General features: G+C 42.2%; 1 protein-coding gene across 1 annotated transcript in view; it reads right to left on the bottom strand.

Annotated features, from left to right (window-relative positions):
• Window positions 1-13030, bottom strand: part of ofcc1 (orofacial cleft 1 candidate 1) — a 79245-nt gene that overhangs the window by 56626 nt on the left and 9589 nt on the right. The window contains exons 5-11 of the mRNA XM_034560738.1: window positions 9801-9905; window positions 8733-8813; window positions 5965-6189; window positions 5606-5703; window positions 4115-4198; window positions 3703-3770; window positions 2347-2473 (exon numbers count right to left, since the gene is read on the bottom strand). Of these exons, the coding sequence (XP_034416629.1) occupies window positions 2347-2473; window positions 3703-3770; window positions 4115-4198; window positions 5606-5703; window positions 5965-6189; window positions 8733-8813; window positions 9801-9905 (788 nt within the window). The remainder of the gene's footprint in view (window positions 1-2346; window positions 2474-3702; window positions 3771-4114; window positions 4199-5605; window positions 5704-5964; window positions 6190-8732; window positions 8814-9800; window positions 9906-13030) is intronic.

The raw sequence follows: 13030 nt of genomic DNA, 5'->3' as shown, positions 1-13030 counted from the left end.
TCTATCCCACCTTTTCCTATCCTGTCAGATTATATCCCCTCCTATTTGATTATATCCTATGTTATCCTGCCCTATTCCTTCCTTTCTTAAATAGCGCCATTTCTTTTTCTCTAATCACCTAAGTTGCTTCTCTTAATGCCTGTTCAGTTTCAACTTAATGCGCATTCATTTTATGTACTCAAATTTACACCGTGTTGACCAACTCCCATAGGGCGAGTTTGGAGTGTATGGCAATTAAAGACCTCAATTCCAATCAATGATATGGTGGCACTGAAGGCCACATGTACACACTCACACACACACACACAATCATACTGTTTTACAGTATATTGTGTGCGATGTTGTCACCAAAAAAATGAGACTATCCCTTCCCTTTTCCGCATGCTTCACATAATAACCTAACACCGGCTGGCTGTGCCCATGGCTCTGCTAGTCTGTGAGAGGGGGTAGAGGGGAAGGTGTGTGCTGAGCCCTGCAGTAATGCCCCTCAATCTCCCCACTGTGCGCATCTTTGCATACCAAAACAACAAAAACAATTTAGGCAGAAGTGAAATTAGTATAATTGGTGGCAAAGCGGTTTAGCCCACACATCTCACATTTGGGGGGAGGTGATGGAGGCCTCCAAGCCCCCACACTGGAAAGAGATGTATGCATGAGGACTGGAAAGGGAAGAGGAGGAAGATGAGAAAGGACAAAAATCAGCAGAGAAATAAAAAATGACAAAAACAATAACGTCACACCGGTGTCACATTTTCACTATGTATGTTTTTATGAGGTATTGTTATTATCTGGCCCACATGCTCGCACGGGCGACATAAGAGACAGCAAGGGGAAGGTAAAAGGTGAAGTGAGCCAATTTTCCATATCAGAGGTGGTTTGTTTGCCCCAAGCCTGAGTTGTGCCTAAAGTGCCATAACATTACAGCACTCCTACAGATGAGATCAAAGGCTCCAGAGGGATCCTCCGTGGTTCTGCTGGCAAGCAGCCGTCCTTTTTGCTGAAATATCTTTTCAGGGCTTTCCACACATTGACTGATCACACAAAATGCACTCTTAATAGAGACAGGAAATGCCACATACAAAAACTTCCTTTCTTTCTAAGTATGGGCTAATATTCAGAGATTAAGCTTTCTCGTTAATTATTTTCATTTTAATTAGTAAATCTTAATTAACAATGAACATTTACCCTTAAAATTTTTTGGCTTCGGAATGAAGGAGGGGGGTGAAGAAAGGAGAGAATAAATATGACAATCTTTTTGGGACCTCCGGGCAGGATTACTGATGCAGGCTGCCTCAGTTATTAAACACGTTCTAAATTAAATGCCTCCATGAATTTTGCACAGAAATATATTTTCATAGTTTTGCATGCCAAATGTGACATTTTATATTTCAGATTCATCTCGCCGCAGTAATTTTAGGGAAATGTCATATAAACAAAGATTTTGTCATTTACCAAAGGAAATTACTATGCGTGGCAGGTTTGGCCATTGCTTTCTCTCTCTCTCTTTCTCTCTTCCCCTCTCCCTCTTTGCCCCCTATTCTGCCTGTGCCGGTTGTTTCAAGTCAGCAAGCCATAAAAAATCTTTATCTCAGTGAAACACAGCAATTTGGGAGATAATCGAATGGTGACTGGGGGGCACAAACGCCAGTCTGAGGAATTATACCACAATCTCCCCTGCATTTACAACCTTCCTCAAAGCCAGTTGTCACCCTGGAAGGAAAGCCCCCGACTGAAGATTCATTACATCTTTAAGCCAGCACGGTGGCATGGCAGCCTCATCCCCAGATGCAACACAACAGCACACTCCTCCCACAGCTGGTGATGCTACCGCTAAAGCTGCAGCTTCCTTCTCTCTTTCCCACTCTGTTCTCTCCTCTCCCTCTGTTCCCCCTTTTCATCTCCAAAGACTCCTTTTTCCTCCTACTTAGATTCTTAAACCGCAGACAACATCCACACAAGGCAGGCAGGAATAAAAATGTATAAAAGATCTTTGTATACTGTACAAAAATAATGTGGCTGAATAGTGGGTGAATGTGTCTTTGTGCGGGTATGTGCACATACGCTACCCATTAGTGGAATAAATAGAGTGCAGGGGTATGAAAAAGAAGAAAATATGCTGTATTATTTCCCCATTCATCACATGATTTCACATCGTTACATCATTGCTTTTGAACAAACAACGCTGCATGTATTTTAGGATTTGTAAACACTTTGGGATCAATATGTTCCTCTTGTGTCTCCTCCTGTGGAACAAGCCACGTAGAGATTTAAAGGTGTGTCACTTCCCGTTTGTGTGCTTTCTCTTTCCAACAAATGTCCACAGTCTGAGCGGCTAACAGATCCTACCTGCCACCGGGGCCGTGATGCCGAAGAAGAGGATTCTGGGAGCTCTGTCATCTGCCCGTATTTGGCCATCGCTTCCTCTCGGCCTTCCCCCAGCGCTCTGAGTGACGGGTTGTCCATGGTTCTGCTGCTACACGCACACAAACACACGTATACAACACACACGAATACAAGGAGCTAACCCTGTTAACAGCCACCTGCATTTTGGACTGTCTGTTGTTCCACTCTGTAGCCAACTGAGGCTCAATCTAATAACAACACAACAAAACACTTTCCACTGGGTCCCTCTCTATTTTTCTTCTCTCTCTTTCTCTCTCTCTCTTTCTCTGCCTTTCTCGGCCTTTCAATCTTATCAGTGGTAATGTAATAAGCGGTTGCTTCGCTCTGTCTCCTCGCCACCTCTCTTAATTCCTCAAAATAAAGCAATATCACAGGGGCCCTGGCCTGCCTGTGACTGGGGATAAGATGCTTGTAAAAGGAAGGATAATTCAGCAAATAAATGCTCAGCATCAAAGGCTGGCACTGGGTCTTTCTTTCTTTCCTTTCTCGCCCTCTCTCCCTCCTTCAAAAGTATTACATGTGCTTTCATCAGTTCACAACAAGGCTCAATGTGCTTCCTAATGCAATTACTCGACCTCCATTAAATCAGAAACAGTGGAAACAAATGAATTACACATTTGTTACAAAAACCACAAGTCAGCTCCCCGTCTGTCCTCTTTATTTATTTTTTTTCCTTTCATAGGCGTAGGGAGAGAAAAAGTGAAATCATTTCTCATTAAATTTCAGGCAGATGTAGCCCTAGGTGATGCATAGAAAGTCTCCCATGTCTAATAGCCACCCACCATTGATATCAGAAGGAATTTACAGGGTTCAAGGCTGTCGAGGGGAGGTCATCTCGCTAAACTCCGAACCACATTAATCTGACAGGTCTGGTGTCCGACTACCACCCACCCATAAAACAACCAAACACAAGAGAAGATACTGATGTGTACAGTAGTTTCTTGATTTTATCACGTCAGCCAGCACGGTAGTCCGTAATTGCTAAAAACTTAAACATGCTAAGCTGATCGCCCGCGGCGCTCTCGCTACAAGATTTGATGTGTGATCTCCGACTAAAGTGGGAGGGAACAAGAATTGATGCGCCTCCGAGCCCAATGACATGGACATATTTCTGTCACCTCGAGCCATTCTACCCACAATGCAATGCCCATCAACTGGTGAAGCCATGCAGAGGACATATGAATTACATTCCTTCTCCAATTTCAGTGGAATCGCAAATGCCTTTCAAGCAATTAAAGATTACAGTCATGTGACATCAATTGTACATATGGAGAGAAATATGGAAAGGGCTGGACTCACCACTGAAGCAGTGTGTTCAGCCGGGGCTGCGGCGCTTCTCCCACCGCCTCGTCACCGTCTCTTTGTGACTGAGGCGCCTTTTAAATATTAAAGCTGATATTTTAACAAACACTGTGCTAACCGTCATTAGCATTATCAGCTAATTGACCATTTCACTCTAAATTACAATGTCAGATACGATTCCTTTTTTTATGAAATAATTTAAAAAGATGAGCGCTCAGGAATAAGTCTGCGCTTAGGTTATGGACAAATGTGGCAAGAAAGGAAATAATTAAGAGAAATATGTTGAGCATGTAAGATGATCTCTAAACAGCATACAGTCTCCTAGTTAATGTCCTGTGGGTTATTATGCCATTAACTAAAAAAGCCAGGAATCCTTCATACAGCATAAATACAGTACACGGGTCTTTACCTTAACACCAGCGAAGAGGGCCATTAGGCTCTTCTTTCTCTTTGCCCACTCCCTCCTCTTCAGTGGTCCCTTCTGAGCCGCTTGCTGAAAATCCACATGCACACTTTCTTTGGATGCCGCTTTATGAAACAGTGCAGTGCACCATAATGGCAGAATTAAGCACAAGGAGCAACTGTAATGCAATCTGCAGGCAATCGATACTGAGCCAGGCCCTAAAGACATGTAGCGTTTGATGAGTATTTCTGCCGGTTTTACATTCAGTCAGCACATTCACACTCCCCATTCAGACGCATTGACACTGCTAAGTGACAGCGTCTCGCCCTGTAGAGGCTTTGTGCGGCAGAATAGAGAAAGAAGAAAAACACTATTATTTTTAAAATAGATGTGAAATCTCTGGTGGATAATGTGCTTTCAATGGGAGGTGGGTGTGGAAACAGTAGGAGAGCGCATACATATAATGGCAGAATAAGATAACACTGATCCCAATACTGATACAGTACACAGTAGACGGTACTATTATCCAGTCAGTGAGGATGAGTCAACTGTTGCTGTGGCTTCTAAGTGATGGGGAGACATTGTTGAACCATTTTGCCCCCAATTATGTTTACTTTCTATTCATACAATTTGATACTCCTACTCTCTTTTCGATTGAGATTATAACTAAAAATACTGTGGATAGAAGTTTTGCATTCTCTGAATATATGCGTTAATGCTTTTTTTTTTTTTTTGCCATCTAGATTTGCCAGCACAAGGGAAACCCCATGTTCTTGTGTCCTCTCCCATTTCTTTTCTGATGGAATACAAACATTTGTTCTGAAAGGAGCTTCAGATCTTAATGCTAGTTCACAATACCCCTACTCCCCAATTGGAATAGAAAAACTAGTCATGCTCTATTTTTACTGAAAAGACCATAAGACGGGTAAAAAAAGAAGGAAATCAGCTACTGTCAGAGACAAATATGCATAATAATGCATAACAAAGTTCAAAGACAGAACAAAACTGTCTCCACAAATAAGTTAATTGTGTGATGATATCACATGTAGCATAGATTATACACTTGAAATTCATGCACACATTCTGAGCTGACGATGAATGAGTTATCTAACGTTGAATGAAAGCATTTTCTACTCATTTAAATGAGTGCATTCAGCTGAGATTGAGCTCATCTGCACTGAACATGAAATGCAGAACTTTTATAAAGGTAGCGGTGGTGGGGGAAAAAAGGTTGGGGACAAAAAAAGCCGACCAAATATGGAAGGGAAAAGAAAGAGAATTAGAACGCCGAGTATGTAACACACCCACATACACATATACAGACAAAAATGGATAAACGTACACTCACACATGCACGCACACAGACACACAAACACACAAACACACACGCACACAATGTCCATTAGCCAAAGCCACTGATACACAGCATAATGGACATGGCTGATGTGCTGGTGAATATGGGATGATGACACAGATCTTCCTCTTTGTAGCCCTGACCTGCCGCAGTGAAAGGCTGCCAAGCGTGATCATGTCAGGCCGCACACGCTCCCTCAGCTGCTGGGCGTAGTGGGGGATCACCTCCTCAGCTGTGCTCACTGCAAGAAATAATACAGTGGCATCCCAAACTCTATCATACAATGTGTCTTATCGTGTCCACCAATACATATATGAGGGTATACAATATTGTCCTGAGACAAAGATTTGCACACAAATGTCTACAACTTCCTGGAATGATTCCTTGCTAGTTCTTTTGAATGTTCAAAGGAAACACGTGTGAGTATCATAGTAAAATGAATTGTGTGATATTAACATAATAGGAGATTATATATAAAACATAAATAAAAGCATAGCATTACTTTTTACAGCGCTTTCTCCGGCCATTACCATCCTCCCTGCTTTGAGTCCAGCCTCTCCTCCCAGCCCAGCACTAGCCTCAGCCTGGGTTTTGGCAATGGCATGGGCCTGGGAGGGCCCGGAGCCCGAGGCACCACCACCACCGTGGAGCAGCAGTCGCCGCTGAAGCACCGGATCACCCGCATTCACCTCCAACACCTCCTCATCCCTGGAGGCTGGCAGCGTACCTGGAGAGATACGCATCAGTGGGTATGCACAGACGCACACACACACACACACACACACACACACACAACCAGACACAGACACGCACACATGCATACACATACTGATGGATGTGCATACTTACCACATCCAGAAACAGACACACATTCACAGAGATGAGTATGTATATACAGACATTTATGCAGGTGGACAGTGGACAGCAACTCACAAGAACACAATATGAACATTCACAAAACCCAAGGTATCATATTCAAGGCCACTCCGAAAGCATTTATGCCTTAAATCCTGATCTTGACATATTCATAGTGAGACACAACCTTTGTTCTACAAGGGCTTTTACACACGAACAACAGTAGCCTGTTTGGCTATTATTTCGCTAATATGATCACAGTTAGTTATTCAAGAAAAGTGTGTGGTTTTTAAGTAGAAATACCTCTTAACATTTATTCAAAATTAGGCAATAAATTTGACCACATGCGATAATGAAGTATACACCGGAAGGTTTCTTAATCTTAAGAGCAGATGTATATATATATATATATATGTATAATATAATACATAAGGTTGAACTGAGGCTGCAGACCTGAGAACGGATATCTAATACGTTACTATCCAATCAAAAGGAAGATGTGGTGTTTTTGTTGCATATAGCTTGTAAAGCTTGTTAAACTGTGACCAACATATACATTGAAAGAAAGTTTGTCTTTTGTACCATATGCAATGTAGTTTGTAGTAAGCACACTAGAATTAATTACTGGAAGCAAGGAAGCATAATCTACAGTGGCTAACCTGCTTGCTTTGTGTCTTTTCAGTTTAGCCACACCGCCTAGGTAGACAGCAAGAGGGATTCCTTTGAGCATCTGTGTGTTCCTCGTGTGCAGTCTATACGCACACCAGCCAAAGCTGTTCCCACTGACTAATGCTTTTCACATAGAAGCTGATATCAATGCCTAACGTCTTACCGAGAACTAGAATGAATAGAATACCATTCTGTGTTCTTTCATCTCCAAGCCAAAGCAGTGCAACGTATCGAGAACTGAAGATCTTAGAAAGACAGACAAGGATTTCTCGAGGAATCTTTTCATTTTTTTTGGAGAAAAATGTCTCCAGCACTGGCCACTGTCCATTTCATTAATACGTTGTCGTATTCATGCTCTTTCTTGTGAAATGTGCACAGCGCTTTATGGCGGGCTATAGACGCGAAGACAAAAAGCCTGAGAAGCAGTCACAAAATGTCAGGATCAGTACTGACATACACTGCGCTGGCTGTGCAGCTGCAAAGAAGACATGGGGCCTACACCGGTGGGAGGCATTCATACAACAGCATAAGGTGATTGTCATGACGCCTATTGTGGCTTGGTGAAGTGCTTACTGGCAGGCATCGCAGTCGGACTCCAACAGTACAGAAGTAAGAGCTCTCTCTCTCTCTCCCTTCTCTACCCAGTTGCTCAGCCTATTGCATGGAGGAACCGGTAATCCAAGATCCTCTTTACTTTTTCAGTGGGATTTCATGAACATTCCAAGACAATGGGTGAGGCTGCTAATCTCGGCGGTACAGCTAAATCCAAGACAATGGCAAATAATACAAGCCGGCTAAATTCTACCGTGTTGAAGCGGGCCTAAACCCATCACTTGTGCACTGGAATTACAAGGAAGATGTGCGTCATGTCAACAGGATCTGGTGCGACTGTGTCTTCCCCCAGAACAATGCTCAGCTTAAACCACCTCAATGTTTCCTGGTTGGCTACATATTTAAATGAAACTGAGCTAATGAGAAAAGGCACTCCTACTGTGAGACAATGGTTGTGCTTGGAAAGCTGACTTCAAGTGAAGGTCCATTTCTAGTCTTGTTCTTTGTTCTACGTTAGTTCTGCTTTCAGTGTGAGTAGCATCTTATTTTTGTCTGGGTTGTTTATGATTTCACTCTCTTGAGCGAAAGATACTGTCCCTTAAAGTTCCACTTAAACGTAAGTTGGAGCGTCTTTGGTTTCTGTTATGGTGTCAAATGTTTGACGACTCATCCTGCACTCTGGGGCGTTTACATACAATAATCCAATTAAATGAGAAGTTGGGCGACTGGCTAGCCACAATGGTTATTAAAAAAAAACAACGTACATACCTTATGTGCCCCTTTGATCTCTCCCTCGTTATCTATCTGCATCTTATTGCAACAGTTGAGGGAGGTGTGTGTGTGGAGCAAACAGTCCTCTAGCTCAGTATTACAAGTCTGATCACGCCCATTTGTATAATGAAATATAATGCTGAGTGTTATCAGTATATAACCATGCAAAATAAAATATACATCTGGTTCTAAAGTGTGGAAATGGAAATAATACACAAAATCTTAAAAGCATTTGCAGTGACCAGATAAATAAAAAAGAAAATGTACTTGAAATCAGGTACATTTATCTACATCAGGACATGTCATGTAAACAATGCTCACAAGGAATCAAATTAACATTATAAGTCCCAAAATGTAAAATAAATAAAATGTAAATAAAGAAATGACCAAGATACAGGAGTACAGTAATATAGGGATACATACCAGGTATATTTATGAAGGTATCCTCATCCAGCAATGCAGACATTCTTTGATACAGTCGGTTTTCATCAGCATTCAATATTGCTACAAGTCAAAACAATTATAACATGAGTACAGCAACGAACATGGTGTGACAGAGCCTTCTCCATATCTGCCCCCTCCCTCTGGAACTCTCTCCCCAAACTCATCCGAGACTGCACTGATCTTTCCTCATTCAAATCGCAAATCAAAACCCACCTGTTCAGAACGGCCTTTAATGTGTGATTGTTTGCTCCATGTTTTTTATTATTTATATTTATTAGGGTCTGAGCGACTGAGAAAGTCCCTATTTGTTTTATTTGTTTTACCTGTATTTTAGTTAATCTTATTTATTTATTTTTAGCTTTTAGGATGTTATAATTATGTGAAGTGTCTTTTAGTATCAGGAAAAGCGCTATATAAATTCAATGCATTATTATTATTATTATTATTACAGCCTCTAAAGGGAAAATTACATGCATTTGTGTGCTTGAAAATGACTCTCGGCGTATCAGACAAGTCAATCTAAACCACATCTTAACATGCAAATCAGAGATATTAGCCGTGGCTAGAGAGAAGTGAAAATCAAGTGTATGCAGAGAGGTAATGAAATAGGAGCATTAACATGCCTGTTAGCCGGCCTGACATCCTGTGATGAGATTTGGTTTGGCCAATCCTTTGATATTACATGGCAGTGATATCCAAAAGATACAGGTGAAATGGCTTCTCCATTAATAGCCATGTTTCATTATAACATGCATATTACTTGACTCCCAAGAGCTCGCTTTTAATAGGCCTACTTTAGGAGGGGGCTGCAAACTATTGATGTGTCTCTGCGTGTGTCTTCTGACAGCCCAATGGCGAAATGAAGGCTGACCAATGAGACGTGACCTTCGTCAATGACAGCGAGTCGGGGAGCCAATCTTGCGACGCCATCACCTGGTGTATTTACATAGACTGTCCTGCCGTCACAAATGGCGGCCCGCTACCGGTGATCTCTCTCACCTCACTTTAATGAACCGAGGAGAACTATTATGACAGAGAATGACATACTTAATTCCAGCTCATCTTCAGCGCTGACCCCGGCGATCCTGCAATGCCTTGGGTCTGTCTGCTCAGCCGACGACGGGTCAAAGTCATTTCGGGCACGTCTATTTCCTGTGGAAGGTGCGAGAGGCGAGAGAATGAGAGAAAGATGGCTTGGGAGTTGGCAGGGGGGGGGCATGGGGGGTTGTACAGGTTCAGGTTAGTGGTTATTAGAAGCACATGAAGCGAAATGTTAATTTTGAAACCCACACTGTCGAAGGGCAGGGGCAGCGGCTGCTCCCAGATAAGGCAGAGCCATGATGAGCCAGGAGTACAGAGGCAGAAAGAGAGAACTGGGAAAGACACTGCCGGGTCTCTCAGTGCAACTCCGCCGCGGCCTGCGGTGCTCTGGGGCCTAATTAGCATGCCGCAAAAGGTCACGGCAGGCAATCTCTTAAATACGACTGCCATATGTTTGCCGTGTTCAAAAGGAACTAATGAGAAAGTCTACAAGCTCAAAAGTACCTGGAATTTCAAAGACAATACCTTCTAAATACTCTCAGGTCAGCGGCCCAGAGGACCGGGCAAGTTTGGAGGAGCAGATCCAAAGGAAAATAACCTGAGCCCATGTCTCATTGACTTCTTATTAGCGATCATTGACCTATGGGTATCAAGTCTGCTCTGCAGAGTTTATGGGAATCCAATGGCTCCAGGGCTCTTTCTATTAAGGGTACACCGCACCAAGCAGCTTTCTTAACCCCAAATCATTCTCATTACAGGCCTTGAATATTTCACTCCAATCTAAATTGCTTTACTTGTATTTCTCAGGTTGTGGGGCAAAAAAAAAAGAAGCATGGTGCATTAAATCATGTCATATATTTCACACAAGGATGGCCTTTATAGAAGTCTGTGGGTATCGGCGCTCGCGTGCATAAAAATGTGAGTAAGTGTGTTTGCATAGCAGCACAACTGGCCCACGAGGCCACCACCCGAAAAAGCTCACTGGGATTATTTCAAACTCATATAAATATCTTGCAGGAGGTTTCCACTGTCCTTACTCTAAGTTAAGGATTCAGACTGAAAACATTATTAAAATAGGAGGAGCCGTATGACTCCTCGACGGCGCCATAAATTGACTGTGAAATTCACACGTTAAATCCCTCTACAATCGTTAACAAAGAGTTTGAACAATTTCTCTGCAAATAGCTCTGAGGTTATGAAACCCTTTTTTCAAACACAAATTTGCATAACGGTGGTGGCTTCGTGGATCGCCTTTTGAATCATATCTGTGATTTACCTAAATAGTCTGGCTGTCCTCCAGTTCATCCCTGTAATGAACGTTTCAATTCTCTGTTCTCATATGCACATTATCAGTAACTAGAACTTCTTGGCAGCCAGAATATGAGAGATGATGTAAGACTTTGGTCGTGGCCAAATAAGTGTCACAAACATGGAACAATTTGCCTTTGTGATCTTCCAATAAAGGCCCACGAGTCTCTGAACTGCATATTTCACACTCTGAAGAAGGGCTGCTCATTTTGTGCTTGTGATTCATAGTTTGTTTGTGTAAATCATATATTCACTGTAATTACCACAAAGAAATTAGGTTATAAACTTGTAAAACACATATCGTGGGATATATTTAAAATACCCTTTGAGACGTGCATGTCGTTAGAGGGTGTACGTGGACTTGACAGAACCCTGTTAATAACAAACACACATGACATGGTGACTGTGCTGATATGAAATATTTCCTATTTTCCTCAGTTCTAATATCATTAAACTACCATATGGTTGAGTTCATTTTGTATGCTTTAAGGGTATGGTAAGTGGCCTAATTAGCATTTCCAATTAAAAGAACAAAAAAAGAAGAGAGGAAAATCAGTAACTTCCCTCATCAGCATCCGCATGTCAATAAATGTTTGAATATCGGTGCACGAAGACAGTGGATCTTCTTTTCCCAATGAAACTAACTTTTGAGAATTAGGCTAACCTCTCTTTTCTTTATTTGATGAACACAATTCCTATTTTAATCTGTGGAAGTAGGGTTGTATAAGGTACTTATCCATAATAAAAGATGTACATTGCCTAGAGTTTAAGGGTCGGCCCGGACCCCAGTGTGGAGAAAAAGACAACAACACTAAGACAAAGCAAAATACTAATTTTTACGGGAGGCGGCAGCTAAACTTTGTAGTCAACTAAAAGAAAAGGCTCAACTAACGAAGAAAACTATATCTGTTTAAGTGTATGCTATATTTAGAATATTCTCACCACCTTATCTCGCCGTCCGACAGCCCTTTCCGATGGGAAACTGAACTCAAAGTGAATCTGTGCTCTCCTCAAAGCCGCACGACTCTGTTGACTTAAACAGTACAGTAAAGTGTCACTTTCCAACAACAATATTGATAACAAGCGTGCAGATTATACACAGACTATGGAAAAGTACCTCATACAACCCCACTTCCAAACAAACATACATGAACAAACCAGAAACAAAGATGATGACTTCTGGAATGTTTGATTGCTTCGCATCATCCAATTATCTTCAGCCAATGAAAAAAACACATTTTAATTTCTGGTTTACATTTAACATGAGTCTCCTATATATGTTTATGGTCGGACTTTCTTGATAGAAAAACATGCTTTGTTCCCTCGACGGCCAGTTCCACGCACCACGGTAAAGGGCAATCCTATACCTCTTGTGCATAGAACATCATGACAATTGATAATAATTACTCGCCATGCACAGCAAAAAAACGGAATAAACCCACATTAAATCAAAAAATCCTACATGTGACTCATTCCTGAGAAAACTGGCACGCTCGCAACCTTGAACGCATCCTAATTTACCATCCCATTCCTCAAGAGTTCTCCCTGACATACTGAATTATAAGGGGGCATATTCGTATGCTTGATTGGCCTTAAGCCGCGTTTCGGGGGCGTTGTGAGTACACCACACAGACAGCGGATCGGCTCGGTAGTGTAGTAGCGTATGTAAATGCACTCTCCTATGACTCCAGCCCACCACAAGGCATGTAGCCGAGAGTGGGAGTCAAGGCTGATTGTGTCGAGGGTACTTCTAGATAGAGATAGAACACCCACGACTGGAGCGTTCTCCAGCGAAGGAAGAAGTTATACGAGGGTTGCTTGTTAGGACACGCTTGCTTTGGAATGCAGGGACCAAGGGCCCCACGAATGGAGGGAGACCGAGAGAGAGAGAGAGAGAGAGAGAAGAAGAAAGAGGGAGTGAGAGAAAG

Source organism: Cyclopterus lumpus, chromosome 20, assembly GCF_009769545.1.
Source record: "Cyclopterus lumpus isolate fCycLum1 chromosome 20, fCycLum1.pri, whole genome shotgun sequence".
Taxonomy (NCBI): Eukaryota; Metazoa; Chordata; class Actinopteri; order Perciformes; family Cyclopteridae; genus Cyclopterus; species Cyclopterus lumpus.
The sequence above is the reverse complement of the archived record's forward strand: the minus strand, read 5'-3'. Positions and strand labels throughout refer to the sequence as shown.